Below are 26,689 nucleotides of genomic sequence, written 5' to 3'. Positions count from 1 at the left end.
GGGGGCGCGGGGGGCGCGGGGGGGGCGGCGGGCATCGCCCTGGGCACGGCGCCGGGCGCGCGCGGCAGGTGCCCGGGCGGGGCCGCGGGGGCCGCGGGGGCCGCGGGGGGCGGGGGGGCCCACGCGGGGGGGAGTCGGCCGCCGCGGCCCCGCTCGCACCGCCCGCGTCAGCGCCGGAGGGCGGGGCCGCGGCGGGGCGAAGGCAGCCGGAGCCGCGCCGGGGCCGCTCCCGCCCGCTCGAGCGCCCGCCAGGCCTCCGCCGCCCGCTCACCCGCATCCCCGCTTCCCTCCCCGCCGCGTCCCGGCGCGAAGATGGCAACCGACGGGCTGCACGAGAACCAGACGCTGGCGTCGCTGAAGAGCGAGGCCGAGAGCCTCAAGGGCAAGCTGGAGGAGGAGCGGGCCAAGCTGCACGACGTGGAGCGTGAGTGCGGGCCGGGGCGGGGGCTGCGCGGCGGGCGGCGGGCGGCGGGCGGCGGGCGGCGGGCGGAGCAAGCCAGGCGGGCCCCGGGGGAGCGGGCCGGGGCGGGAGCTGGGCCTGCGCCCGCCGCCGAGGGGCGCCCCCGGCCCCCGCTCATGGCGCCGGGCGCGGCGAGGGCTGCGGCCGCGGAGGCCCGACGCCCTGCACAGGCCGGTCCGCTGGCCCAGGCCGCGCCGCCTCGGGGCGGGGGTAGGCGCCCCTGGCGGCCGCTGTCCGCACCCGCGGCGCCCACCTTGGGGCCTCGGGGCCTGGGGGGAGGCGGGGAGGCGCCGCCTGGGGTACACGGTTTTGTTTTTCAGTCGTCGGGCTTTCTCCATCACTGTCGTGTGTGTTTTCTCAGTTTTCTTTTACACGGAGCCAGACTCTCAGTTAAAAAAAAAATCTCATTTTTCCAGTCTGCCCTCTTGGCTTGGGGGTGGAGAACCGGATGAGGGAAGAAAAGCAGAGCAGCTTACCAAATCCAATGACTTCGTTCCTTTAAGGCTATCTAAGAAGCCTTTGAATGGATGCGGGTGCCATTGGCATAAGAGAGCAATAGCAATCGTAAATAAACTTACTCATGGGCCACTAGATCATTCAGAAACCGCTCTGTGACTTTTATGAGTGAGCAATTAAATAGACAGGTGAAACGACTTGGTGGGATCAGCTTTCCTTTACTGTCAGATGGTTTGTCCTCAGCACAGTTTGGGCTCAGGGCCAGACTTGGGGAAGTGGCTTTTATCTGCTTATTTTTCAGCTCTGAGAGTGGCAGCTCCCGGTTTGCTGAGCACAGCCTCCCCCATGGTACCCTCAGGCACTCCTGTACATTGTGCTCCTACCATTCCTACTTGGTGCCACCCCTTTTAAATTCTATTTGGAGCAGAAACATGGGGTTCATGCTAGGTCCTTTAGCGCCTGACTCCTCTCTTTGAAAATCACTTGATGGAAGCAGGTGACCTGAATCTAGAATGTGCTGTGCTTTGTAGGGACTTCCTTTAAATTAGACATGCTAAACCCCAACATCATTTAGGGATGTGTCCAGCTACAATTAACTATAAACCCCAAATAAAGTAGCTAAGCAAATTGGGAGTTCTTTTCCTTATATAACAGGAAGAAGTGTAGGTGATCACCAGCTCTGGTCCAGCTGCTCAGCATGCCATCAGGGACCCATGCTCCAGTCTTTCTCCTCCACCACCCTGAGAACATTGGCATTAGCCCCATGATTATGATATGACCTCCACAGCTCCAAATATAACCTTTATATCCAGGACAAGAAGAAGGAGAAATATGGGCACCAGCCTCTGTTTCTCCTTCTTTTTAAAAATATTTTATTTATTTATTCACGAGAGAGGAAGAGAGAGAGAGGGAAAGAGAGAGAGGCAGAAACATAGGCAGAGGGAGAAGCGGGTTTCCTGCAAAGAGCCTGATGCAGGACTCGATCCTGACCCCGGGATCACTCCCTGAGCCAAAGGCAGACGTTCAACTGCTGAGCCACGCAGGCATCCCGTCTGTTTCTTCCTCTTATCAGAAAAGCAGAAGTCTTCCCCAATACCTCCTTTCTCCCAACAGATTTTGTACTTTATTGGCCAGAAATAGGTCACAAAGCTACTGCAATAAAGCTGGGAAAGGGAGAAGTGAGCTGGACACATTGTCACCCCCAAATAAAGCTGGCTTTCCGTTGTCAGGAAGCATTATGGAACAGAGATTGGGAGGCACTGGACAAAGCCTGCCTCATTTCACTCTGCCAGTTCCTACATTCTGCAGATGTTATCGATGATGCTGTGAGGGCAGTGTTGGCACCCCTGAGGTAGGTCTGAGTTCTGCATATTACAGGTGAGGAAACTGAGGCACAGCAAAGTGAAAGGACTTGCCAGAGGACTGCAGCCAGTAAGCAGTGGGACCAGGATTCCAGCCCAGACAGTCAGAACCGCAGCCCGGCCTCACTTCAACTTTGTGTCCAATCCCTTTGGGCCCTGTGCAGAGGAGGTTCCAGAAACTCCATCAGCTGGGCAGACTGCCAGCCTGGAGCCTCTCAGCCTTTTCTGTGACTTGGGAAATGGCTTTAAGGCAGAGAGATAGTCAGGATAGAGCTTTTCAGCAGAGAACCCCAGTCCTGCCAAGGATGCGATACCCTCAAAAGCCAGGGCCAGATTTTGGGCCCATAGTGGAAAGATCTATCCCCACCCGCATACAAGTCAGAATTTTAGAGTCAACAAGACCAGCAGTCACGTGGCCATGATCCCCTTTATTTCCCCTGCAGCTTCCCGATGGCTTCGCCTCTACTTCAGTATAGTACCTTTGCTCCTTTGAGGCTCCTGTCACTCAAATGACATCTGTTTTCCCCTCTGCCATGCTGCTGGCTCCTGACCTCCCAGCCAGACTGCCTGGTTTCTTAAGGATTCGCCACATGGCTTGAGCCTTCCTTTTGACCTAAGCCCTGTCCCATCCCTGATGTCTTCAGGGTTCACCAGGGGAACCTCCTCACACACTGGCCTCTCATTCCATTACAGTCTCCTGGATCTCGTTAGCACTCAGAGATGCTCCTCCTCTGATCACACTGTCTCCTCCAGAGATCTCCATGACCCATGGTCACTGAGCTCCTCCCTGCCAGTATCTCAGCCTTTTATTGAGCCTGTCATTTTTGCATTGTGGTGGTGTTAGACAGATGGCCCTGTAGGCCCTACATGAGCTGGGGAACCTTTTCAGGCCACAAGCTGAGACGGCCAAGTCATTCCAGATTGCCTGGGACTCTCAGTTTTAAAATGGAAGTTCCTACATTCTGAAAACCCCTGTAGTGCTTGGCAAACTGGGACAGTTGATCAGCCTTCCATTAGCTCTGACTTGCCCAAATTCTTGCCTAAGAACACAACAAAATAGCATGAACTTGGAGGAGAAGCAAACTTCATCCAACTCCACACCCTTGCCCCTTCAGCTCTCATCCCTTTGACCCTTAGACCAGCGTCCATACCGTTGGACCTTCATCCCCAAGTCAGACCCTTGACCAACATTAAGTAGAGGAGTTGGCTTATAGGGGTGGCCCAAGGGGAAGCCAACCTACACCAGACTCCATAGCCCCAGGCCCCGTGCCCCTGCCCCTGCCTTTCCCCTTACTCCTCCAGAGCTTCCTCCTTCTCCCTACATGTCTCCCCTCATTGCCTTCTGCTTACCTTCTGCCAAGGGTAAGTGTTCCCTTGCTTGATTGTAAGACATTTTAGAATTATGAGCCTATGGCTTGTATGTTTCCTATGCTATTGTACAAATCTCCATAAACACAGGACATTAAAGCAAAATTTATTTTTTTATAGTTCTGGATGTCAGAATTCTAAACTGGGGTCAACAGGGCTTCATTCCTTCTGGAAGCTTTAGGAGAGAGTCCCTTCCTTGCCTTTTTCAGCTTCCAGAGGCTGCCTGCAATTTTTGGCTTGTGGTCCCACATCCACCGACCTCCTCTCTGTCATCACATCACCTACTTTGACTCTGCCTTCCTTGCCTCCCTCTTATACGGACACTTGTGATTACAGTGGGCCTACCTGTATAAACCAGGGTAATTAATCATCCTATCTCAAGACTCTTAATCACATCTGCAAAGCCCCTTTTGCCGTGTAAAGTACAGGCTCCAAGAATTAGGACATGGATGTCTTTGGAGGTCCTATCACACAGCTCTCAAAACTAGAAGGGTCTGTCTGCTTTACCTTTAGTCCTTAGGTGCAAAAAATTTCCTTCTCCTCCCCACGACCTGTATGGGCAAGGAGACTGCTGAGCTCCAGGGAAGGGTTAAGGGAATGCCCTAAGGTTCTGCAGCTACTCTAAGGAAGAATGGGGAGTAGACACCAGAGTTCAGGCTGCTAGGGTAGCTCTCCTTCTCACCCTGCTAGGCCATCTCTCAGGCAGTTGAGATTTACATTAAAAGGGGGAAAAATCCATGTGTGTGTATGAAAAGGTATCAATATTAATTTTAAAAGTCCCAAGCATATATATAACATGATCTCATTAGCTTAAACAAGGAATGCTGGTATATGCATTGAATTTGTGGCAGGATACATGAGAAACTAGTTATCTCTGGAGAGGGCCCAGCAGAGTGAGGGGAAGTAGAGATACCTTTTGCTTTATATCCATCTGTGCATTTACTGCTTTTATAATAAGAAAAAAAAAAGTACTGGAATGGGAGTCAAGATCAAGAACAAAGAAGAGAATTCAACGTTACAGACTCTTTAACTTGAAATTAAACTGAAGAATGATCCAGAAAACAAGCTGAAAGCAGAGCAAGAGGCATGTGGTTTATTTCAGCCAATATGTATGGCAGCCTTATGGGGCTGTGGGGGGCTTCTTCCAGATTCCCAGCTTCATTGGGGCAGATTCTAATCTAGTCTAGGAACAAAGCAACTCAAAGAAGATTTATGTAGTTTCTCTAAGAACAAATGCGGATGAAATTTGGGCAAGTCACAGGACTTATCATCAGATGCTATTCACTCTTCTATCTGTTCTAAATGAAACCTCGTGAAAGGTTTTATTTTCAAAGGTTATATTATGGGGAGAGCCTTGAACTGTTCTGATTTTATGATGTAGCGAGAAATCGAGGAAAACTGAATTTCTGGATTAGTCTGAAGCAAATATATTGATTGACTTTTTCCATGTTCTAAGGAAATATGCTGCGTGTCCTGAAGCTAGAAGTGAGTTTCCCTATAACCTAATCCTCTCGCTGCTGCTCTTCCACGTGCTGCCTGCAGCCATGAGAGGGAGCAGAAAGCAAACCTGCCTGGCTTGGGCTCTGCATTCATACCTGCACACCAACTAGCTAATACAAGTGTCTCCAGGGTACCATCAAAATAAACTAATGCCCACTATAACAAATTTAGAAATATAGAAGAAAAGCCATTCATAACCCCACCACCCACAGGTACTCACTTTTAATATTTTGATGTATTTTGTAGCTTAGGATTTTATATTTGTGCATATTATTTGTGAGCATACTTTAAATTGCACTAGATTTAGAGTTGGAGCCTAATTTTAATTTAACACAATGGATTAAATAACTCCCATGTCATTTTACCATTCTTTTTAATGTCAATATTTTGCAATAATTATATGGAGCCATGCAGTACTCCATCTGAAGGACTGTACCATAGCTTAGCCTATCCAGCTTTTAATTAGGGAATGCTGAGGAGACTTTTTCTGTGTGTAGCTAATGTATGTTTTGAAACAATCCCAAAATCTCAAGCACAAATGAGGTAATATGATTGCAGATGATTTCCTTCCCTCCAAATGTTTGTGGGTTTTGTTTCTATCCCATCCTATGCGATCCAGGGATAGAATCAGACACAATTTTTAAAATATTTGTATGTTTTAATTGAAGTATAGCTGACGCACAATGTTACATTAATTTCAGGTGTACAACAGTGATTTGACAACTCTGTGTGGGTTATGCTGTGCTCACCACAAGGGTGGTTACCATCTGTCACCATACAACTCTATACAATATCATTGACTGTATTCTGTATGCTATCTCCTTCTATCCCCATGACTTTTTACTCCATAGTTGGAGTCCTGTATCTCCCACTCTTTACTCATCTTGTCCATCCGCCCACCTCCTCCCCTCTGGAGGCCATCAGTCTCTTCTCAGTATTTATGGGTCTGCTTCTGCTTTTTGTTTGTTTGTTTTGTTTTTTTAGATTCCACATGTAAATGAAATCATATGATATTTGTCTTTCTCTGTCTGACTATTTCATCTAGCTTAATACCCTCTGGATCCATCCATGTTGTCATAAATTTTAAGATCCCATTCTTTTTTTACAAAAAGTATGCCATCCTGTGTGTGTGTTTGTGTGTGTGTGTGTGTGTGTGTGTGTATATCACATCTTCTTTATCCATTCATCTATCAATGGACACTTGGGTTGCAAAATGAGTTTTTTAGAATTAGCTTTGGATAATTTTTCATCCTTAATTCCTTAGATCTTCTACCAGATAGTGGCCATCAAAGACTATATATTGGTGCAAAATTTGGAAGGCAGTTCAGCCTCCCCTTGCTTTTACTCCAATTCCTATGGATCCTTCAAAACCAGGTACCTGGGACATCTCCTGATGGCACACCTGCCAGCAGAGTCAGCCATGTCACCTTTGGCTCCGTGACACCTCTGTCATTGCACTGCAGTTGTGATCTGTATGCAGGTCTGTCTGTCCCCTACAGATGGTGAGCGCAGGAAGAGCAGGGACTGTCTCATTCTTTTCTGTACCCAAGCATCCAGCATAGAACTTGGCTTATACTAGGGGTTCTGGAGGCATCCTTCAGGCTCTTTAACTTAACAGATGTGAGATTTGCCAAATAGAAGCAGGATGGAGTGGGTTAGGAGTAAACCTATATATGGGAAAGGAAAATGCAGTGAGAATAAATAATTAGTAGCTGGGATGTGGTCAGATTCACATTATATAAGGAAGGCTCCATATCGGTTGGATGAGCCATCTTTTTAATTAATTTTTTTATTTTTGTGAGAAGAACATAAAACAGCTGTGGTTGTCCCAAGGCTGAATTGGGGAAAGCAACAATAATATCAGTGTGATGTTTCAAAGCAAAACACAATATGCTCACAGGTCTCAGCTGGTTCAGACTTAGGTAAATAGTCTATGAGAGTTTAGAGAATTCACTATCTTTAAACTATATTCAGGGGGATCCCTGGGTGGCGCAGCGGTTTGGCGCCTGCCTTTGGCCCAGGGCGCGATCCTGGAGACCCGGGATCGAATCCCACGTCAGGATCCCGGTGCATGGAGCCTGCTTCTCCCTCTTCCTATGTCTCTGCCTCTCTCTCTCTCTCTCTCTCTCTCTCTCTCTCTCTGACTATAATAAATAAATAAAAAATTTTAAAAATAAACTATATTCAGTATGTTTTTAAGAATGTATCTATGAAATACTAGTGTGCCATTTGTGGCAATAAATAATGCAATGTTTTAGCAGAAGTGATAGCATAATAACTGCACATTCATGTAGTACTTTTTTTAAAGATTTTATTTTTAAGTAACCTCTACATGCAGCGTGGGGCTTTACCTTATGACCCTGAGATCAAGAGTTGCATGCTTCACCAGCGGAGCCAGCCAGACGCCCTTCATAAAATACCTTAGAGTTCAGCAAGTATTTTTTATAGCTTGGGTTTTCACAGAGACTTTTAACTTATTCACACTCATTTTCTTTTATCACACAAAAAAATGGGTTAACTAAATGAAACCAAGACTTCTTGGAGAAGTAGCTGATTCTAGGGCCAGAGCAGGGAAAGAACCTGAGCCTGGAATAAGAAGTGCTTAGAGAGATAGGGACATGTCAGAGGTCCTGGGTGCTTGCTTGATGGGGCTCCTACGGAGCAAATCGGGGACTAGTTGAGCATCAAAATAAATAATAATACTAAAGGATTATAACCCCTTGAATAAGGTGAGAATCCATGAACCCATCTAATATAGATGGATGAATAAATACATTGAAGAGGAGAGGAAGCTCCTTTTATTAGAAAGGCAACTAAAAATGCAGAGGGTATGATAGCATTAGGAAAATCACTTGCCAACTATCATTATAACCCATTCAGGCAAGAATCATTAACAGATGTTAAAACAAGATATTCAAGTTTGAAGAGTGACGGGGTATTTCTGTAGTCTCAGAGTACATCCCCACAGGACACTTTTCATTACAAAAGACAAAATGGTAACTCTCCACTGAGGAACCTGGCAGACACCACCTCAACCAAATGGTCAGCGTGAACAGTGCCAGTGATAGGACCAACGGACAGCAGGTGCTTCCTGATGGGGCATGCTGGTGGGGACTCCGCGTCAGTCTTTGGTGTACCTGCCAAGTACGCATCACCTGAATCTGATCTTGAGCAGACCAGCCCACACTGGGAAACTAAGTAGCTGGAAACTAAAGAAACATGACAATTGAATGCAGTACCTTGTCTTGGATTTTCTTTTGCTGTAAAGATATTATTGGGACAATGGAGAGTATCTCAGTAAAGTCCATAGATTGCACATAGCATTGTTTCAGTGTTAATTTTCTGACTTTGGTAATATACTATAGTTATGTAAGAGTTCCTTGTTTTTAGGAAATACACAATGCAGTGTTTAGAGAGAAGGAGGGAGGATTTCTGTGAAGGGGCGCTGTTGTCATGGCCTTAAACCACAGTCCACCTCAATGTTCGTAGTGGCAATGTCCACAATAACCAAACTGGAAGGAGCCACAATGTCCTTCAACAGATGAATGGATTAAGATGTGGTATATATGTATACAATGGAATATTACCCAACAGAAAGGATGAATACCTACCATTTACATTAACATGGATGGAACTGGAGGGTATTATGCTGAGTGAAATCAGTCAATTGAAGAAAGACAGTTATCATATGATTTCACTCATATGTGGAATGTAAGAAATAGTGAAAGGAACTATAAAGGAAAAGAGGGAAACTGAGTGGGGAAAAATTAGAGAGGAAGACAAACCATGAGAGACTCTTAACTCTGGGAAACAAAGAGTTGCAGAAGGGGAGGTGGGGGGAATGGGGTAACTGGGTGACGGGTACTAAGAAAAGCACTTGATGGGATGACTACTAGATGTTATACTATAGGTTGGCAAATTGAATTTAAATTTTAAAAAATGAATTGATGTAAAAACAAAACAAAACCACAGTCCAGTCTGGACCTCTCTGCCCTGTTTCTATGAGGGAGGTGGTACTTCCCCAGCAAGTTCCAGCAGCTCCCAGGAAGGAAGAGGGTCAGCTGCCTTGCCTCCCACCACCCATGTTGCGCTGCTGTGCTAAGATACCACACCTTTCCTGGTGAGGCTGTCCCTTGCCTCAAATGCCCCTTTTCCCTCCCCACCTGCCTGGGGAACAGCCCAGCTGGGAGGTTTGGAGGAGGAGAAGTGGAGGGGGTTGTTAGGTGCCCCAGTTTTTCCTTCTGGCACAGCCTTTAACCAGAGGGCAGGGGCACTGCCTCAGTTTCCTCACTTCTAGATGTGAGGCCAGGACTAGACGGTCTGTTCATGGGAACATGGCTCCTTCTGATACTGCTCGGTGACAGACTCTAAGATAAGCCCTTGAAAGGTCTTCTTGATTCTCGGGGAAGAGGCCATGGGCCCAGCCCCTGAAAGATTCCTTTTTGGAGTGCCTTCCTGGTGTGGGTTGCTTGTGTAGATCATGTGTTTAGACTTCTAGAATATTGATCTCTACTGACACCATAAGTTTTCAGTAAACCCATGGGTGTACCATTTAGTGGCTGCCCCATTCATTCTTGCCTGCGGCATGTGAATAGAGCACCTTCATGTCCCAGGCCAGAGCTAGGTACGGGGGAATCACTTAGGATCTGTCAAGCAGCATGGGTGCACATTCTGGCACCTAATGGGACAGTTTTTGTAGAGTCACTTTTCCATGTGATTGGAAAGGTAGGTAAAAGAACCAGAAGCTCCAGCTTTACTCCCAGTTGGTTGTATGAACTTGTTTTAGCCAAAGAACCCCTGTGAGCCTCAGTCTCCTCACCTGTTAAATGGGGACAGTGGTCTCACTCTGCTGCTCGCCCTGCCCACCTCACAGAGCTGTAGCCCTCCAGTGGGAGAATTCTGTAGAGTGGAAGGAAGGAAGGAAGGAAGGAAGGAAGTCTATGTGTATGAAGTAGTCTTGTTATAGATCTCTCAGCATACAGAGATGGAAATGCTTTAAAGATTGTAGGGTATTAAGCACAAAGACAGAATGACAGTGTTGTCTCTACCCTCTCCTGAGTTTAAGAGAGAGCGTTGTGAAAGTATAATAGTAAAAAGCAGGAAAATCTATGGCCACAAAGAAAGACCAGTGTCATCCCTTTGCCAGTATATGGCTCAGAATCCGGTCCTTGGTGACAGAACTGATTGTAGCTTGTCCTTCTAGTGCACCAGGTGGCCGAGCGGGTGGAAGCTCTGGGGCAGTTTGTCATGAAGACCAGAAGGACCCTCAAAGGCCATGGAAACAAAGTTCTCTGCATGGACTGGTGCAAAGATAAGAGAAGGATCGTGAGCTCATCCCAGGTATGTGGCACCTGCTCTGTGATGGTGAGCATGTGTCTAACTTTATAGCTAAAGAAGAAAGAGCACTTTCCTTTTCAAAAAACCTTTTTTTGCCCTTTATGACTGCTTATTCCCCACAGGATGTGAGCTAGCATAGTTAAGAATTCTTTGCATACTGTAGAATGTCAGTAACTTTAGATTTGGAGTTGGTAATAACTGAAACGTGAACTCTATTTGAGAAACTATTCAAAATTATTTCTTCCTCGGCATTTTACAGGGTTGTATTTGTGAATAAAACCATTTTTTTAGAAAGTGGGTTTTTTTTTAACCCAAAATTGAGCACATAAATGGCTGTGGCTTTGTTCAATTTAAGAGTTCATCAATTTTTATGCCTTAAAGAACAAATGTAAGGTACATATTTTGTAGAGTATTGTTTTTTTCATTCATTTTATCTAGTTGACATAGTTTATTTTACATCTCATGTATTAGTGTTATCTATTGCTGCATAACAAATTACCCCCAAATTCAGCAATTAAAGCCACAAATATTTATTATATCACATGGTTTCCGAGAACCAGGAATCTGGAGCAGCTTGTGTGGGTGGTTCTGGCTCAGACAACCATGGGGGTGGTGACAGCCAGGATGGTGGTCAGGGCCGAGGTCACAGCACAGCTCGGCTAAGGCAGAAACTCACTTCCAAAATGGCTCGTTGGCCGGAAGCCCTAGTTCTTCAGCACGTGGACCTTTCCATTGGGCAGCTTACATGATCGTAGCCAGCCTTCCCCAGAGCAAGAGAGGGAGCCAGAGGCTGAAGCCGTGAGTGATGCTCCATCATTTCTGCTACGTTCTGCCAGTCACACAGACCAACCCCAAGACCATGAGGGATACAAAACTATGGCTATCAGGAGGCTGTTATCACTGCTTGGTACTTTTTATGCCTATTTTGATGTAACATGCATTGAATATAAAATTATAAACTGAAGTCATAGATTTTTATGGCCAGTTTGGGCTCCCCCCATCCCTGCCTTCAGCCCTGCTCTTCCAAAGGACCATTTGGGGTTTTTTATTAGCCCTTTTATATATAAAGACTGCATATTCTAAATAATCCACACGCTCTAACGTCTAAGTCAGCTTGTGTTTGATAAGGACAGGTTTCATTAATCTCCTATATTACCCACAGATCTAATATGTCACTTTGTACTTGCTTTCTTTCATGTTCATAAAAAATTTTATCTCTTAGGTTTTTGACCGCATTAAAAAGACACTGCGAAAGAGAATAAAGAAGTGGCTTTACTCCCACCACTCTGTCGCAAGCATTATTATTTTAGAGCATTTCTTTCCAGACTTTTTTTTTTATGAAGTGATTCTCAAGATATACATGTTGCTACCTAGCCTTTTTGACTTTCTTTATCCTTAAAAGTATAATATATGTTGGATTTTTCTGTCACTCGTGTACTGTTCTTATTAGGGAGGAGGAGCACCACTGACATGCTCCATCCATCCACCTCTGCTATAGTGGGGTGGGTGTGGGAGGAAGCTGGAAACAGTAGGAACATTCTGGAGCAGACGCAGTGACTCAGAGCAGCCCTTCTCCCTTGAAGGCAGGAGATTAATCAGCCTGACTGCGTAGGTTAGGGCTTGGGTGGAGGCGGTCTCTCCAGGTACATGGGCTCCTGATGTATAAATCTGTGCTCGTGGAGAGGCCCACATTTGGTTTTATGGCTGATTTTAGCCTCTTGGGTGCCTTTTTCTCTCCCGTGAACACAGTGGGTGGGCAGTGGGACAGGCAGGCAGGCAGTGTGGTGGAGGAAGACACCAAAGGGAACACCAACTTGGGCAATGCACTGAGTCAGTCCCCGGGCACAGCAGGCGAGGCTCCGGGTGTGGAGGACCCCAGGGTGCAAGCCTGAAGCTCCATCTCTGTTTTCTGCTCTGTTACCTTAATCTACCCCATATGTTGTTGTGTTTGGGCGTTTAGTTAGAGAAATGAGACTGGAAGAACCAGTGTGCTTAGGAGTTTTGAAAGGCTCCAGATTGCCCACTCTGACTTTGTTTCTGGGCCCTTCAGCCACACACAGAGGGAATATGGAAATCTTCCAATAGATTATACAAAGAAAGCAACTGTGTCACTTTAGATAATCAGACCTTGCTTGTACCTCTAAGCGGCATCTCTTCTGCCCTCACCTCATTGTTCAGATATGGTTCCAAACGGCTTCGATGATTACAAAAACCAAGTCTGCCATGGAGGCTACAGAATCTTCCATCTTCTTCCTCTGCCAGGCAGAGCCTGGGAGCCCAGAGGACCTGCACACCATGTGCTGGGCAGGTGACAGCATTGTAGGGACCAGGGCCCATGTGGATTTATCTCCAGTGGGTTTGTATTACACATAGATGACTCCTTGGTGACTCCCCACAGCCCCAGTGTGGTGGTCTGCAGCAGCAGTTACAATGGAGGTTGCATTGCCAACCCAGGCCCATCCTCTACAGGTTCCCACAGGGGATCCCTACCATGATAGATGTCGTTCTCACCATAGATGTGAAATGTCAGGGGAAGTTAGGCTGATCTCAGGCCCACACAGCTCCAAGAAATGGGCCAGGAATGAGGGTGGGGCTCTGACACAGCCTGCAGGGAGCACAAGGCACAGTACTCAGGATGGCTAGTGGGGGTGGCAAGGAAGAAAGTAAGAGACCATTAGTTACCTGTCAAGTACCTGGAGATAATTTCAGGTTTGTCTCACCCCCATATAGCTTTTTGACAGGGTATGGTGGGTGATGACAATGTACCAACAATTAGGGCTTGGTTTCTAAATGGTATGGAAGTCTTTGTATTCCTCTGAGGAGTATAAAGTTGAGAACTGAGCCTTTAATCAGGCTGGACCATTCTGTCCCCCATTCACTCCCTATTTGTTCAAAGATAGCCTGGAGGGTGTTGATTACCCAGGTACTTCCTCTGGCTTTGTCCTGCACACTGCCCATCCAGACACGGCTCTTCTGAGCAGTTCTCAGCAGTTACCTATAAGGACTGGCTGACAACTCCTGAGCTGTTTACTCTTTTCCCTCCAGGATGGGAAGGTGATCGTGTGGGATTCCTTCACTACTAACAAGGTAAGATATTGTTCCTGGTGCACTGAGCAGCACCCCAGAACCCCAGCCTTGTCCTCTTCCCCTCCAAATACCCCTAGTCATGATCATCCTGCTTTTTGGGTGCCTGTCTGGGGACAGAAACCTCAGGAAGAGGCCCATCTGTGTTCAGATAGCTCAGCAGCCCATGGCAGTGTCGGTTCCTCTCCCGGGCTGAAGCCCCTCACCCAGGCAAGAGCACGCAGAGCCCCCAGAGAGGATGCTAGCACTAAAACCAGGCAGGCTGGCCTGGAAAGCTTGTCACCTTCACACGTGCATTTATTATTTTTCTTCTAAGTGATGGTAAGAGGTTCATGAATCCCCAGCTTTCTCTGCCCTCTGTGCCTTTGACCAGACTCTGTAGCACCGTGGACATGAGCTGACAGTGGTGGGGAAGTTGAAGGTGTAGGGGGTGTTGAAGTGACTGTCCAATGATATCCAGGCAATCTGGCCTGGGCGTGCTCAGTTCCAAACTGGACTTACATTTAGACTCTTAACTAAAGTGAAAGGCCAAAATCTATGTGTAGATGTGCTTACAAGCCTGCATCAGGTTGCCATTTGTAGTAACAACTATTGAGTATTAAATACTGATTCTGTCATTTACGTGTAAAGGTCTTCTTTATCGCTATATAAGACAGACCTCTATCTGCCTCAAACTGAACAGCATCCATATTCTGCATTACTGAATGTGTTTAGTTAAGTGTTGTGGTAGGCAGTTGCTACACAACCTGATGGGGGGCGGTTCTGGGTGCCAGAACCATCTTTTGGAGCAGAGTTCCTAATGGTCAGGCCCCCGGGGAATAATAAAGATGGCAACTTAAGAGTCTGCAAGGGGCTTTCCCATCCCGCACCTCCCTCCACGGAAGCCTGTGCTTCTCCCAGCGCACCTTAGCATCCTCAGTAGCGTGTGGGTTTCTGTTGCTACTGTTTAAGCCTTGCATGTCATCGAGCACACACCACCTGATTTCTGGGGAGTGTGGTGTTGCCACTGTGGCCTCTGGCAGGAAACATAGTTATTACTTATAAGGAATGGGGCCTGGAGTGCCTTCTGGTGAGAGTGGCCATTTGCCACAGTGGATTATTCTTGGCATCTGAAAGGCTATAGACTGTGTCAGAATTTCCACAAGCAGTATCAGGGCCTGTGTTTCTCCCACAAAAACACAGTGAATCATAACAGGAAAGAAGACAGGTACTCGAATGTACTTTAGGAATCATCCTCTCCCTTTACTGATGGTCTCCCCAGATGGCTGGCCTGGATGGGGCCATACATCTTGCTGGTGTTGGAACCAGGAACCAGGGTTCATGTTTCTCATGAAAATAAGACCACAGACTCAGAAGGTTTTACGTTGTGGCTTTGTTGTTTGCCTCTTGGCATTCAGGAGAACGTGGTGACCCGACCACCAGCCAGGAGCAGGAACTGCCACACCTAGTTCTCATTGCTTCCATGTTACAGGTCCTCTATCACCTGTGAGCACAACTCAGGATCACTCTGCCCACCCCCGCCCCCACTCAGACCTTCCCAGGACTGCTTTCAGGGCCCACGGGGGACAGAGGCTCTTGTATACTCCCAAGGAAACAACACAACACACATGTAGAATCATTTAAGAATAGATATTGAAAATAGGGGGAATCTAAGTAAATAAGGTAAAGCAAATAACTGAAGTGAAAATCAGACCTTTCAAAGAAGATGGGGCCCCCTATTCATTCAGAAGACCCAGGGGAGTATAACATTAAGAAATAAGTAGGGGTGCCTGGGTGGCTCTGTTGGTTGAGCATCCGACTCTTGGTTTCAGCTCAGGTTGTGATTTCATGGGTCGTGAGATTGAGCCCCACAATGTAGGGGCTCCATGCTCAACGGGGAGTCTGCTTAAGGGTTCTGTTCCTCCCCCTGCTTGTTCTCTCTCTCTCTCTCAAATAACTAAATCTTTCTAAAAAGAGTGAGAGAGGGCAGCCCGGGTAGCTCAGTGGTTTAGTACCTGCCTTTGGCCCAGGATATGATACTGGAGACCCCAGATCGAGTCCCACATTGGGCTCCCTGCATGGAGCCTGCTTCTCCCTCTGCCTGGGTCTCTGCCTCTCTCTCTCTCTCTGTCTCTCATGAGTAAATAAATAAAATCTTTTAAAAATTAATTAATTAATTAATTAAAAAGAGTGAGAGAGAAGTAAAATGTTACAAGTGTTGTTTTGCTGGCTGGGATTTTTAGCTCTCAGAATATATGACCTGCACTTTAGTTGATTATGAAGGGCTGAGTCTCCTCGTCAGTCCCAAACTGATCTTCACCCCACACCACTGCCCTTTCAAATGGTAATGGGATTTAGCAGGAACTCCAGTAATTTCATTTTGTGAAAAGTAAACTTTAATACATCTGTGTGGAAGCACTGCTCATTCCTTCTGTGAAGCTTGCATACTGTGTTTCAGGAGCATGCGGTCACTATGCCCTGCACATGGGTGATGGCCTGTGCCTACGCCCCGTCGGGATGTGCCATTGCATGTGGGTAAGTAGCAGCAGCTTTTCAGATCTCCCATTAGACATAAAATACCATTCGATGGGCAAAAACAAGCAAACAAACAAGAACTTACTGTTTTTGTTGTTTACTGACTACACGATGTGATATGTTCAGTTCCTCCCTGAACTTCATGAAAGAAGAAACTACAAATGCTTATTTTCGTTACAGACCGAAGGTAGCTTGAGTTTCAAACCTGCCCCCTCTACTCTTGAATGCTGTTGGTGGGGACTATAAATTGGTGCAAACATTTTGGAAAACATGTTGGTAATGTGTATCAGAAGCCTTGAAAAATGTATAACCTTTGATCTAGTGATTCCGCATCTAAGAACTTGTTTGAAAGGAATGACCCAAGATATAGAAATTCCATACAAGCAATAATATTGTAGCATTGTTTAAAATAAAAAAAAAAAAGAAGGGTGGGGAGGGATAGTGTGTCCATCAAAGGAAATCATTAAGTGAATTGTAGTACATGAGTTGAAGGGAATATTTTATACAACCATTAAAAAGGAAACTTCTTAGTTACAGTAAGTGAAAAGAACATCCAGGTTGCTAGGGAGATTGTGTTTTATTCCCTATTCTCCTAGAGCTCAGTTAGCAGAGTTGGCAGTGAGAACTGTAACTAACATAATTTTCCGTCCTTGTGTTAAACAATTCTGGAACCATCCAAAATGTCTCTACCATAGGTTCCCAGCCATGTTTAGAAAGGAGGCACTAACAAGTCTGTGATGACCAAAAACATCCAATAATAGTTCTTTGTGGATGATGGGACTGTGGGGTTTTTCTCTTTTTTTATGATTTTTGTAATTTTCTCTCTCTTTATAATTTTCCATCTTTAAAAATAAACATATTTATTTTTATAATCAGGAGAAAAAAGTTTCAAAAATTCAAAAATGAAAACCCTTGGTCTCCAAGCAAAAAGTTTGGAGCCTTCTCCAACCAGAGTCACACCAGTGGTCATCCTCAACATCCCTCCCTTTTCGTGGATGTTTGGGGGCATCTTTCCATTCACTCTCCATTTGCCAAGACCCTGTGTACCTTTGGAACCCATGTTCACACACATGTATTTTATATTTTCTAATTTTTTTAATAATTCAAAAGTAGGCTGTATTTCCGTTTTATAACGGAATGGTAATATTTATATAAAATTCATTCCCATTTACTTCTTGTAATAATATGAGGTAAGCACAATAAAAGACACACACACACACATGATATATATAGATGTATATGTATTTATATATGCTACATACATAATACATTTAATTAGCTGTAGGTGTGTATATACACACATACACTAAGATAAGTGTAAGGGAGTTCGGCCAGCTGTATAGTTAGGAGACACAGTCCCCGCAAAACTTCTGTCACTTTAGATATCAGCCACAAATTTGGGAGTCCCCACAACCACCCTCAGGTTTGATAATTTGCTACAACAACCACAGAACTCAGGAAAGTGCTATAATACTTAGGCTCACAGTTTTAAAACAGTGAAAGGATACAAATTAGAACCAGCCAAAGGAAGAGGTGCACAAGACAGGGTCTAGGAGGGATCTAAACCTAGAGCTTCCCATTGGCCCCTCCCTGTGGAGTTACGGATGGCATTACCTCCTGCCCACTACGCTTGATGGTACACGGAGTATTATCAGCCAGGGAAACTCGCCTGAGTCTTTGGTGCCAAGATTTTTTACTGGGGCTCAATCACATACTGCCTATGTGGCTGGCCGTCAGTCTCCAGTATGTCCTCGAGGTTTAGGCAAATATCTTTAGTTTCTTGTTCATCTGAGGAGGTCAGAACTCACCATGCATGTCCTGAAGCCCCCACCAAAAATCACACTGTTAGATTGTCTATTAGCCAAAGCTGTTCTCCTGGCAGGCAGGCCATTCCAGGGGCTCAGGGATGACCTCCCAGCAGCCAAGGATAAAAGCTGACCTCTCCTATGAGAGGACAGCTTTTTTTTTTTTTTTGACAAGCTTTAGATTTTATTTATAGTTTATACTTGAATGAGACCCATCTCCTCAAGTCTAGCTTAATGCTCCTTAGCTATAAATGATGGCTTCGTGTCCTTGGCCTGGGGGTCAGGAGAAATCAGTAAAAAAAAAAAAAAAAAAAAAAAGCCATGAAGATGATTATTTTGCCCCAATGCATAAGAGATTTTTTTCTCCTTGAAAGAAAGAGCCCTTACTCATTAGAAATAGTAAATACATTTTTAAATACTCTGGAATAATATGTTTCTAACTGGGCATTAATGGTAGCACATGCATAGAGTTAGAGGAGTTACATAATTTCTCAATATTTGATACTGAGATATCAGCTATCTGATCCTATATTACAAAAAGAATATATTGGGTAGATCCTTCTGCAATACGCAATGGATATATAACATAGTGACCAATGTCTTTATTGTTTTATATTTATTTTTTTAGAGAAAGCAAGGGGGGGTAGGGGCAGAGGGAGAGAACCTCGAGCAGACTCCCCACTGAGCACAGAGCCTGATGCAAGGATCCATCTCCTGACCCTGAGATCACATCCTGAGTGGAAATCAAGAGTCAGCCACTTAACTGACTGAACCCTCCAGACACCCTGTGAACAATGTCTTTAACAGTAATTTGGAAAATGGTTCTGTCAGTTATTTCTTGCTTGAACCAGTGGGAAAATTTTCATGAGGGCAGGGGACCAGCAGGGAAGAGAACAATTTGATAGGGCCCAGGTAGACAGGTTGTTGGTAACAGCATGGTGCAGCGTGAGAGCTCAGGGAGGAGGAATGGCTGTGCCTTCATCTCACTCATATCTGTCTCCTGGCCCCGGCATGTGATAGATGGTCAGTGCCTGCAATGACTGCCTCACAGCTTGTTAGGAAACAAAAGCAGAGGGAGCTCCGGGTGTAAATATTGGTGAAATATCAACAAACATTTAAAATATGGGGTCCAGTGGATGAGAAAAGAGCATCAAAAACTAAATTGAGCAGGGGCGCCTGGGTGGCTCAGTTGGTTAAGCGTCTGCCTTCAGCTTGGATCATAATTCCAGAGTCCTGAGATGGAGCCCCACGTCGGGCACCTTGCTCAAAAGGGTCCCTGCTTTTCCCTCTCCCTCTGCCCCTCCACCTCACTCATGCTGTCTCTCTCTCTCTCTCTCTCTCTCTCTCTCTCAAATAAGTAAAACCTTAAAAAAAGAAGAAGAAGAAGTAGCAGCTGCTATAAAAGCTGAATGCAACGTGTGAACCTTGATTGGGCCCTGGCTCCCAGGGACAATGCGGAAGATTGAATATGGATGGCTTATTACCTCCTGTTATGAAATTTGTGTTAGTTTTTTCAGATGTGATAATGATCCAGTGGCTACCTAGGAGAATGTTCTTTTTTTTTTTAGAAGAGGTAAATTTGCGAATTAAAGTACTTAAATGTAACATGTCATGTCTGCATTTACCTTCAAATGGGTTCAGAATTTGCTGCCACAAATATGACAAAATGCTAAGTTAGTGAATATAGGTATCTGGGTGCTCATTGTACTATTTTTTCTTTCAGTTTTACAACACATTTAAAATCTTCAAAGTTGGAGGAAAGCTTATAATATATGATGCGGCCAAGGGAAAACATTTTGAAAAGATTACATGAATGAGAAACTATACATGTATTCCGTTCTCTTAAATTAGCATTTGACACTTTTTTCTTCCCACGCTAGTGGCTTGGATAATAAGTGTTCTGTGTATCCACTGACGTTTGACAAAAATGAAAACATGGCTGCCAAAAAGAAGTCTGTCGCGATGCACACCAACTACTTGTCGGCCTGCAGCTTCACCAACTCAGACATGCAGGTACGTTAAGAGGCCGTGTGGTGGGTCAGCCTGCCAGAGAGCAAGGGAAGTGACAGAGAACTAAGGAGGGGTAGCAGGGAGAGGAAGCTTTCCAGTGTCCCTGTTTATTATTATTATTATTATTATTGTTGCTGTTGTCATTATATCTTATTCAAGCTAGTTAACATATAGTGTTATATTAGTTTCAGATGCACAGTATAGTGATTCAACAGTTCTATGCATTTCTCACTGTTCATCTTGATAAATGTGCTCTTAATCCCCTTTATCTATTTCACCTATCATTCCCCACCTTCCCTCTGGCAACCACCAGTTTGTTCTCTGTATTAACAGTCTGTTTTTTGCAGTACAGAAGTTCCTCAAAAAGTTGAAAATAAAGCTACCCTTATGACCCAGCAATTGCACTACTAGGTATTTACCCCAAAGATGCAAATAGAGTGATCTCAAGGGGCACCTGCACTCCAATGTTTATAGCAGCAATGTCCACAATAGCCAAACTATGGGAAGAGCCCAGATGTCCATCAACAGATGAATGGATAAAGAAGATATGGTATATATATATGTGTGTGTATATATGTGGTATATATACATATATATATGTATATATATGTGTGTGTGTATACATATATACACAATGGAATACTACTCAGCAACCAAAAAAATGAAATCTTGCCATTTGCAACAATGTGGATGGAACTGGAGGATATTTTGCTAAGTGAAATAAATCAATCAGAGAAAGACAATTATATGATCTCATTCACATGTGGAATTTAAGAAACCAAGCAGAGGGTCATAGGGGAAGGGAGGGAAAAATAAGATGAAATCAGAGAGGGAGACAAATCATAAGAGACAATCATAGGAAACAAACTGGGGGTTGCTGAAGGGTGGGAGCATGGGGTAAAAAAAATCATATTGAGTCTTTTTTGGCTTGTCTCTTCTTTTTTCTGTTTCTTATATTCCATATGTGAGTGAAATCATATGGTATTTGTCTTTCTCTGACTTATTTCACTTACCATTATAATCTCATAGCTCCATCTATGTTTTTGCAAATGGCAATATCTCATTCTTTTTTATGACTGAATAATATTCCAGTGTGTAAGTGTGTGTGTGTGTGTGTGTGTGTGTGTGTATCTATATATATATACCACATCTTTGTCCATTGATCTATGGATGGGCACCTGGGTTGCTTCCATAATTTGGCTATGATAAATAATGTTGCAACAAACATAGGGGTGCATACATCTTTCTTAATTAGTGTTTTTATATCCTTTGGGTAAAATACCCAGTAGTAGAATTACTGGTGAGGAACCTCCATATTCTTTTCCACTGTGGCTGCACTAATTTGCATTCCTACCAATAATACAAGAGGGTCCTTTTTTTCTACATCCTGGCCAACACTTGTTATTTCTTGTGTTTTTGATACTAGCCATTCTGACAGGTGTGAGGTAATAGCTCATTGTAGTTTTCATTTGCATTCTCCTGACAATGAGTGATGTTGAACATCTTTTCATGCGTCTGTTGGCCATCTATATGTCTTCCTTGGAAAAATGTATATTCAAGGTCTCTGGCATTTTTAAATTGGATCATTTGCTTTTTTTGGTATTGAGTTGTGTAAGTTCTTTCTTTATCTTGGATATTAACCCCTTATCAAATATGTCATTTGCAAAATCTTTTCCCATTCAATAGGTGATCTTCCTGTTTTATTCATAGTTTTCTTCACTGTGCAAAAGTCTTTTATTTTGGTATAATCCCAATAGTTTAATTTTGCTTTTGTTTCCCTTGGTCAAAGAGACATATTTAGAAAAATGTTTATATGGTCAATGTCAAAGAAATGACTGCCTCTGTTTTCTTCGAAGAATTTTATGGTTTCAGCTCTCATGGTTAGGACTTTAATTCATTTTGAATTTATTTTTTGTGTATGGTAGTTCAGTTTCATTCTTTTGCATGTACCTGTCCAGTTTTCCCAACACCATTTGTTGAAGAGACTGTCTTTTTTCCATTGTATATTCTTGCCTACTTTACTATTAATTGACCATAAAAGCGTGGATTTATTTCTGGAATCTCTTCTGTTCCATTGATTATGTGTCTGTTTTTGTGCTAGTACCATAATTCTGTGATTGCTACAGCTTTGCAGTGTATTTTGAAATCTGGGGTTTCAGTTTTGTTCTTTCTCAAGATTGCTCTGGCTAATTTGTGGGGTCTTTTGTGGTTCCATACAAGTTTTAGGATTGTTTGTTCTAGTTCTGTGAAAAATATTGTTGGTATTTTTTTTAATATTGTTGGTATTTTAATCGGGATTGGATTAAATCTATAAAGTGCTTTGGCTATTGACATTTTGGCAATATTGGTTCTGGAGTATGGAATATCTTCCCATTTGTGTTGTTTTCAGTTTCTTTCATTGATGTTTTACAGTTTTCAGAGTATAGATCTATCACCTCCTTGGTTAAGTATATTCTTAAGTATTTTCTTCTTTTTGGTACAAGTTGTCCATGGGCTTATTTTCTTAATTTATTTTCTGCTGCTTCATTATTAGTGTATAGAAATGCAACATATTTCTATGTATTAATTTTATATCCTGCAACTTCACTGAATACATTTATCAGTTCTAGTAGTTTCTTTGCTGGAATCTTTAGGGTTTTCTATATATGCTCTCATGTCATCTGTAAAGAGTGACAACTTACCTTCTTCCTTACCAAATTGGATGCCTTTTCTTTCTTTTTCTTGTCTGATTGTTGTGGGTAGAACTTCCAGTACTATGTTGAGTAAAAGTGGTGAGAGTGGGCATCCTTGTCTTGTTCCTGATCTTAGAGGAAAAGCTCTCAGTTTGTCCCCATTGAATATGATGTTAGCTGTGGCTTTTTCATAGATGGCCTTTATTATGTTGAGGTATGTTCTTTCTAAACCTGCTTCATTGAGAGTTTTTATCATGAATAGATGTTGAATCTTGCCAAATGCTTTTTCTGCATCTACTGAGATGATCATATGGTTTTTATCTTTTCTCTTGTTATGCGAGGTATCATGTTGATTGGTTTGTGAATATTGAACCACCCTGCATTCTGGAATAAATCCTATTTCATCATGGTGAATGATTTTTTAGTGTGTTGTTGAATTCAGTTTGCTAATATTTTGTTGAGGATTTTTTGCACCTAAGTTCATCGGAGATATTGGCCTGTAGTATTCTTTTGTGTGTGTGTGTGTCTGTCTGTCTTAACCTGGTTTTGGTATCAGGATAACCCAAGTTTTGTAGAATGAATTTGGGAGCTTTCCTAGGTTTTGGAATGGTTTAATTGAATAGGTATTAACTCTTCTCTAAATATTTGGTAGAATTCATCTGTGAAGTCATCTGGTTCTGGACTTCTGTTTTTTGGGAGTTTTGTTTTTTTTTAATTAGTGATTCAATTTCATTGCTAGTAACCAGTCTATTCAAATTTTCTATTTCTTCTTGATTCTGTTTTGGAAGGGGATGTGTTTCTAGGAATTTACCTGTTTCTTCTAGATTACCCAATTTGTTGGCATATAATTTTTCATAATATCACTTATAATCCTTTGTGTTTCTCTAGTGTAAGCTTTATTTCTTCTTCTTTATTTCTGATTATTATTTAGAGTTCTCTTTCTTCTTTTTTTGATGAGTCTGGCTAAAGGTTTATCAATTTCGTTGATCTTTTCAAAGAACCAGCTCCTGGTTTCATCAATCTGTTCTATTGTTTTTTTAGTCTCTGTGTCACTTATTTCTTCTTCTCTTTTTTAAAGACTTTATTTATTTATTTATTTATTTATTTATTTATTTATTTATTTATGAGAGACACAGAGAGAGAGGCAGAGACATAGGCAGAGGGAGAAGCAGGCTCCCTATGTAGACAGAACCCGATGTGGGACTCGATATGGAACTCGATCCCAGAACTCTGGGATCACACCCCCAACCGAAGGCAGACTCTCAACCACTGAGCTACCCCAGTGTCCTGATTTCTTTAATCTTGTTATTTCCTCTCTTCTACTGGCTTTGGCTTTTGTTCTTTTCCTAGCTCCTTTATGTGTAAGGTTAGGTTGTTTATTCAAGATATTCTTGCTTCTTGAGGTACACCTGTATTGCTATAATTTTCCTTCTTAGGACAGTTTTTGCTGTATCGTAACGATTTTGGGCTGTTGTGTTTTTGTTTTCATTTGTATCCATGTATATTTTATTTCCTCTCTGATTTCTTGGTTGACCCATCCATTATTTAGTGGTCTGTTATTTAACTTCCATTGATTTGTGTTCTTTCCAGATGTTTTCTTGTGATTGATTGTGCTCAACTGTTGTACTTGGAAAAGATGAATGATATAATTTCAGTTGTTTTTTTAATTTATTGAGACTTGTTTTGTAGCCTAACCTGTGATCTATTCTGGAGAATGTTCTTTGTGCACTTGAAAACAATGTGTATTCCACTGTTTTTGGATGGAATATTCTAATGTATGTTAGGCTCATCTGGTCCAATGTGTCCCTCAAAGCCACCGTCTCCTTGTTCATTTTCTGTCTGCATTATCCATCCACTGATGTAAGTGGAGTGTTAAAGTCCCATATTATTATTATTGTATAACTGTCGGTTTCTCCCTTTGTGTCTGTTGGTAGTTGCTTTATCCATTTAGGTGCTCCTATGTTAGGTGCATAGGTGTTTACAATTGTTATATCTTCTTGTTGGAGTTTTCTCTTTGTCATTATGTAGTGCCCTGCTTTATCTTTTGTTACAGTCTTTATTTTAAGGTCTACTTTGTGCAATGTAAGTGTCTTTCTTAACAGGAGAGGTGTGCTCTAGCAGCTGGCTCTAAGAGGGAGCTCCCATTGTTTCCCATTGGTTATTACTATTATTTTTAATAAGTCAAAAATGGGAAAAGTCAGGGCTATTAATAAGAGAGAGCTGAGATAAACTGCATACCACATTCAACATCCTCCTCTAATTTACTTGGTGGTTATGGGAGTAGAACAGAGAACCTTCTAAGGGGGTGGAAATGCCTGTCTTTCAGTCTGAGCAGTGGCTGCAACATGCTTAAATGTGTAAAACTTGAATGAGCTGCTGAGCTCCAGAGTTGTGCACTTTATACACCTCATTGTACTTACTTTATACTCCTGTTTTAACAATGCCAAAAGAAAAAGCTTTCAATAGTAAATCTGTTCCCTACTTAGAATAAACTGCAAGGTGAAAACAATAGAATTTTAACACTTTGACTAAGTTTTTTAACAAGTCATAAAAGGATCCTTAGTTTATTCATTCATATCTATTTAGCAAATCTTCGTAGGTGCCCACCACCCACATTGCCAGATACCGCCGGTTCTGGAGGTGGACTCGCTCACACTCAGTCTCTGTTCTCAGGACCTTCATGGAAACCATCTGTGATTAACAGCGGGGGAAGCTGAAAGTTCAGAACAGGAGGGCTGGTGGCAAACTTGCTGAAATGGCAAGCCTTGGAGAAAAGGGGTGTTGCCAGTGAAGTGTGAGGGCAGCCCAGTGGGAGACAGGCAGCCTGAGAGGTGGGCAGGGCCAGATCAAAGGGGCCCCTGAGTCCGCCTGACCCTAGAGATGGACAGGGAACCATTGCAGGAGCTGGGTCAGATTTGGGTTTCTTTTAAGGAGAGTATGATACTTCCATGGCCCACTCTGGTTTCAGCTGGCTGAGGTCAGAAAGGGAGGCAAGGGATCCCTGGGTGGCGCAGCGGTTTGGCGCCTGCCTTTGGCCCAGGGCGCGATCCTGGAGATCCGGGATCGAATCCCACGTCGGGCTCCCAGTGCATGGAGCCTGCTTCTCCCTCTGCCTGTGTCTCTGCCTCTCTCTCTCTCTCTCTGTGACTATCATAAAGAAAGAAAGAAAGAAAGAAAGAAAGAAAGAAAGAAAGAAAGGAAGGAAGGAAGGAAGGAAGGAAGGAAGAAAAGAAAAGAAAAGAAAAGAAAAGAAAAGAAAAGAAAAGAAAAGAAAAGAAAAGAAAAGAAAAGAAAAGAAAAGAAAAGAAAAGAAAAGAAAAGAAAAGAAAAGAAAGAAAAGAAAAGAAAGAAGGAAAGAAAGGAAAGAAAGAAAGATGAGTCTCCTGGCAGGGAGACCAGGTGACTGGCTGTTTAATTGCTGAGCAGAAGGGTGTTTGGACTCGGTGTGCAGTGTTTGCACCTGTTGTTTGTGACCAGGATTCTCATAGACCTGGACAGTAGAGAGCACTGTGGCTGGGCTGGCTGCAGTGGCCAGAACCAGGTGTCTTTGGGCCCCAGGAGCAGCCAAAGTAACACAGAACATTTAGCCTGGATGAAGGAAGGCTCAGAGGAATGCAAGAACAATGAGTCTTCAGATATCTAAAGTCCCTCTGGTGGAGTCGCATCACCCTCACCCTGTGTTACCACAGGTGCTGGAGGTGGAGATCAAAAGGGCACCTGTAAGCTAGAAAGTGCTTTCCAGCAAAGCAGGAGCTAGCCCAGGGTGTGGATGCACCCTGGAAGACAGAGCAGGGTGAAGGTCTTGGCTCAGAGTCAGGCAGCTGGGATCAAATCCCGGCTTCACTGTGTTCTAGCAGCTCAGTCCTGAACAAAGTTGGGGTTTTTTTTTAAGATTTTCTTTCTTTTCTTTCTTTCTTTCTTTCTTTCTTTCTTTCTTTCTTTCTTTCTTTCCTTCCTTCCTTCCTTCCTTCCTTCCTTCCTTCCTTCCTTCTTTTCTTTTCTTTTCTTTTCTTTTCTTTTCTTTTCTTTTCTTTTCTTTTCTTTTCTTTTTTATTTTCTTCTTTTCTTCATGAGACACAGGCAGAGGGAGAAGCAGGCTCCCTGGAGGGAGCTCAATGTAGG

At 43.6% G+C, this 26,689-nt stretch overlaps 1 protein-coding gene across 5 annotated transcripts in view; it reads left to right on the top strand.

Moving 5' to 3' along the window:
- The window catches only part of GNB5 (G protein subunit beta 5), a 45,958-nt gene that overhangs the window by 4,328 nt on the left and 14,941 nt on the right, over window positions 1–26,689 (top strand). For 3 of the 5 annotated variants that reach the window (XM_072738565.1, XM_072738562.1, XM_072738563.1), the window contains exons 2-6: window positions 313–424; window positions 10,349–10,485; window positions 13,528–13,569; window positions 16,004–16,080; window positions 19,766–19,898. In XM_072738565.1, coding sequence (XP_072594666.1) covers window positions 313–424; window positions 10,349–10,485; window positions 13,528–13,569; window positions 16,004–16,080; window positions 19,766–19,898 — 501 coding nt within the window. Of the gene's footprint in view, window positions 1–28; window positions 69–165; window positions 425–10,348; window positions 10,486–13,527; window positions 13,570–16,003; window positions 16,081–19,765; window positions 19,899–26,689 lie in introns of those variants that run through there. The other 2 variants (XM_072738564.1, XM_072738566.1) reach the window with 2 other exon arrangements.

The sequence above is a fragment of the Vulpes vulpes genome, chromosome 15 (assembly GCF_048418805.1).
Source record: "Vulpes vulpes isolate BD-2025 chromosome 15, VulVul3, whole genome shotgun sequence".
Lineage (NCBI taxonomy): Eukaryota > Metazoa > Chordata > Mammalia > Carnivora > Canidae > Vulpes > Vulpes vulpes.
This window is presented reverse-complemented; position numbering and strand designations above follow the sequence as displayed.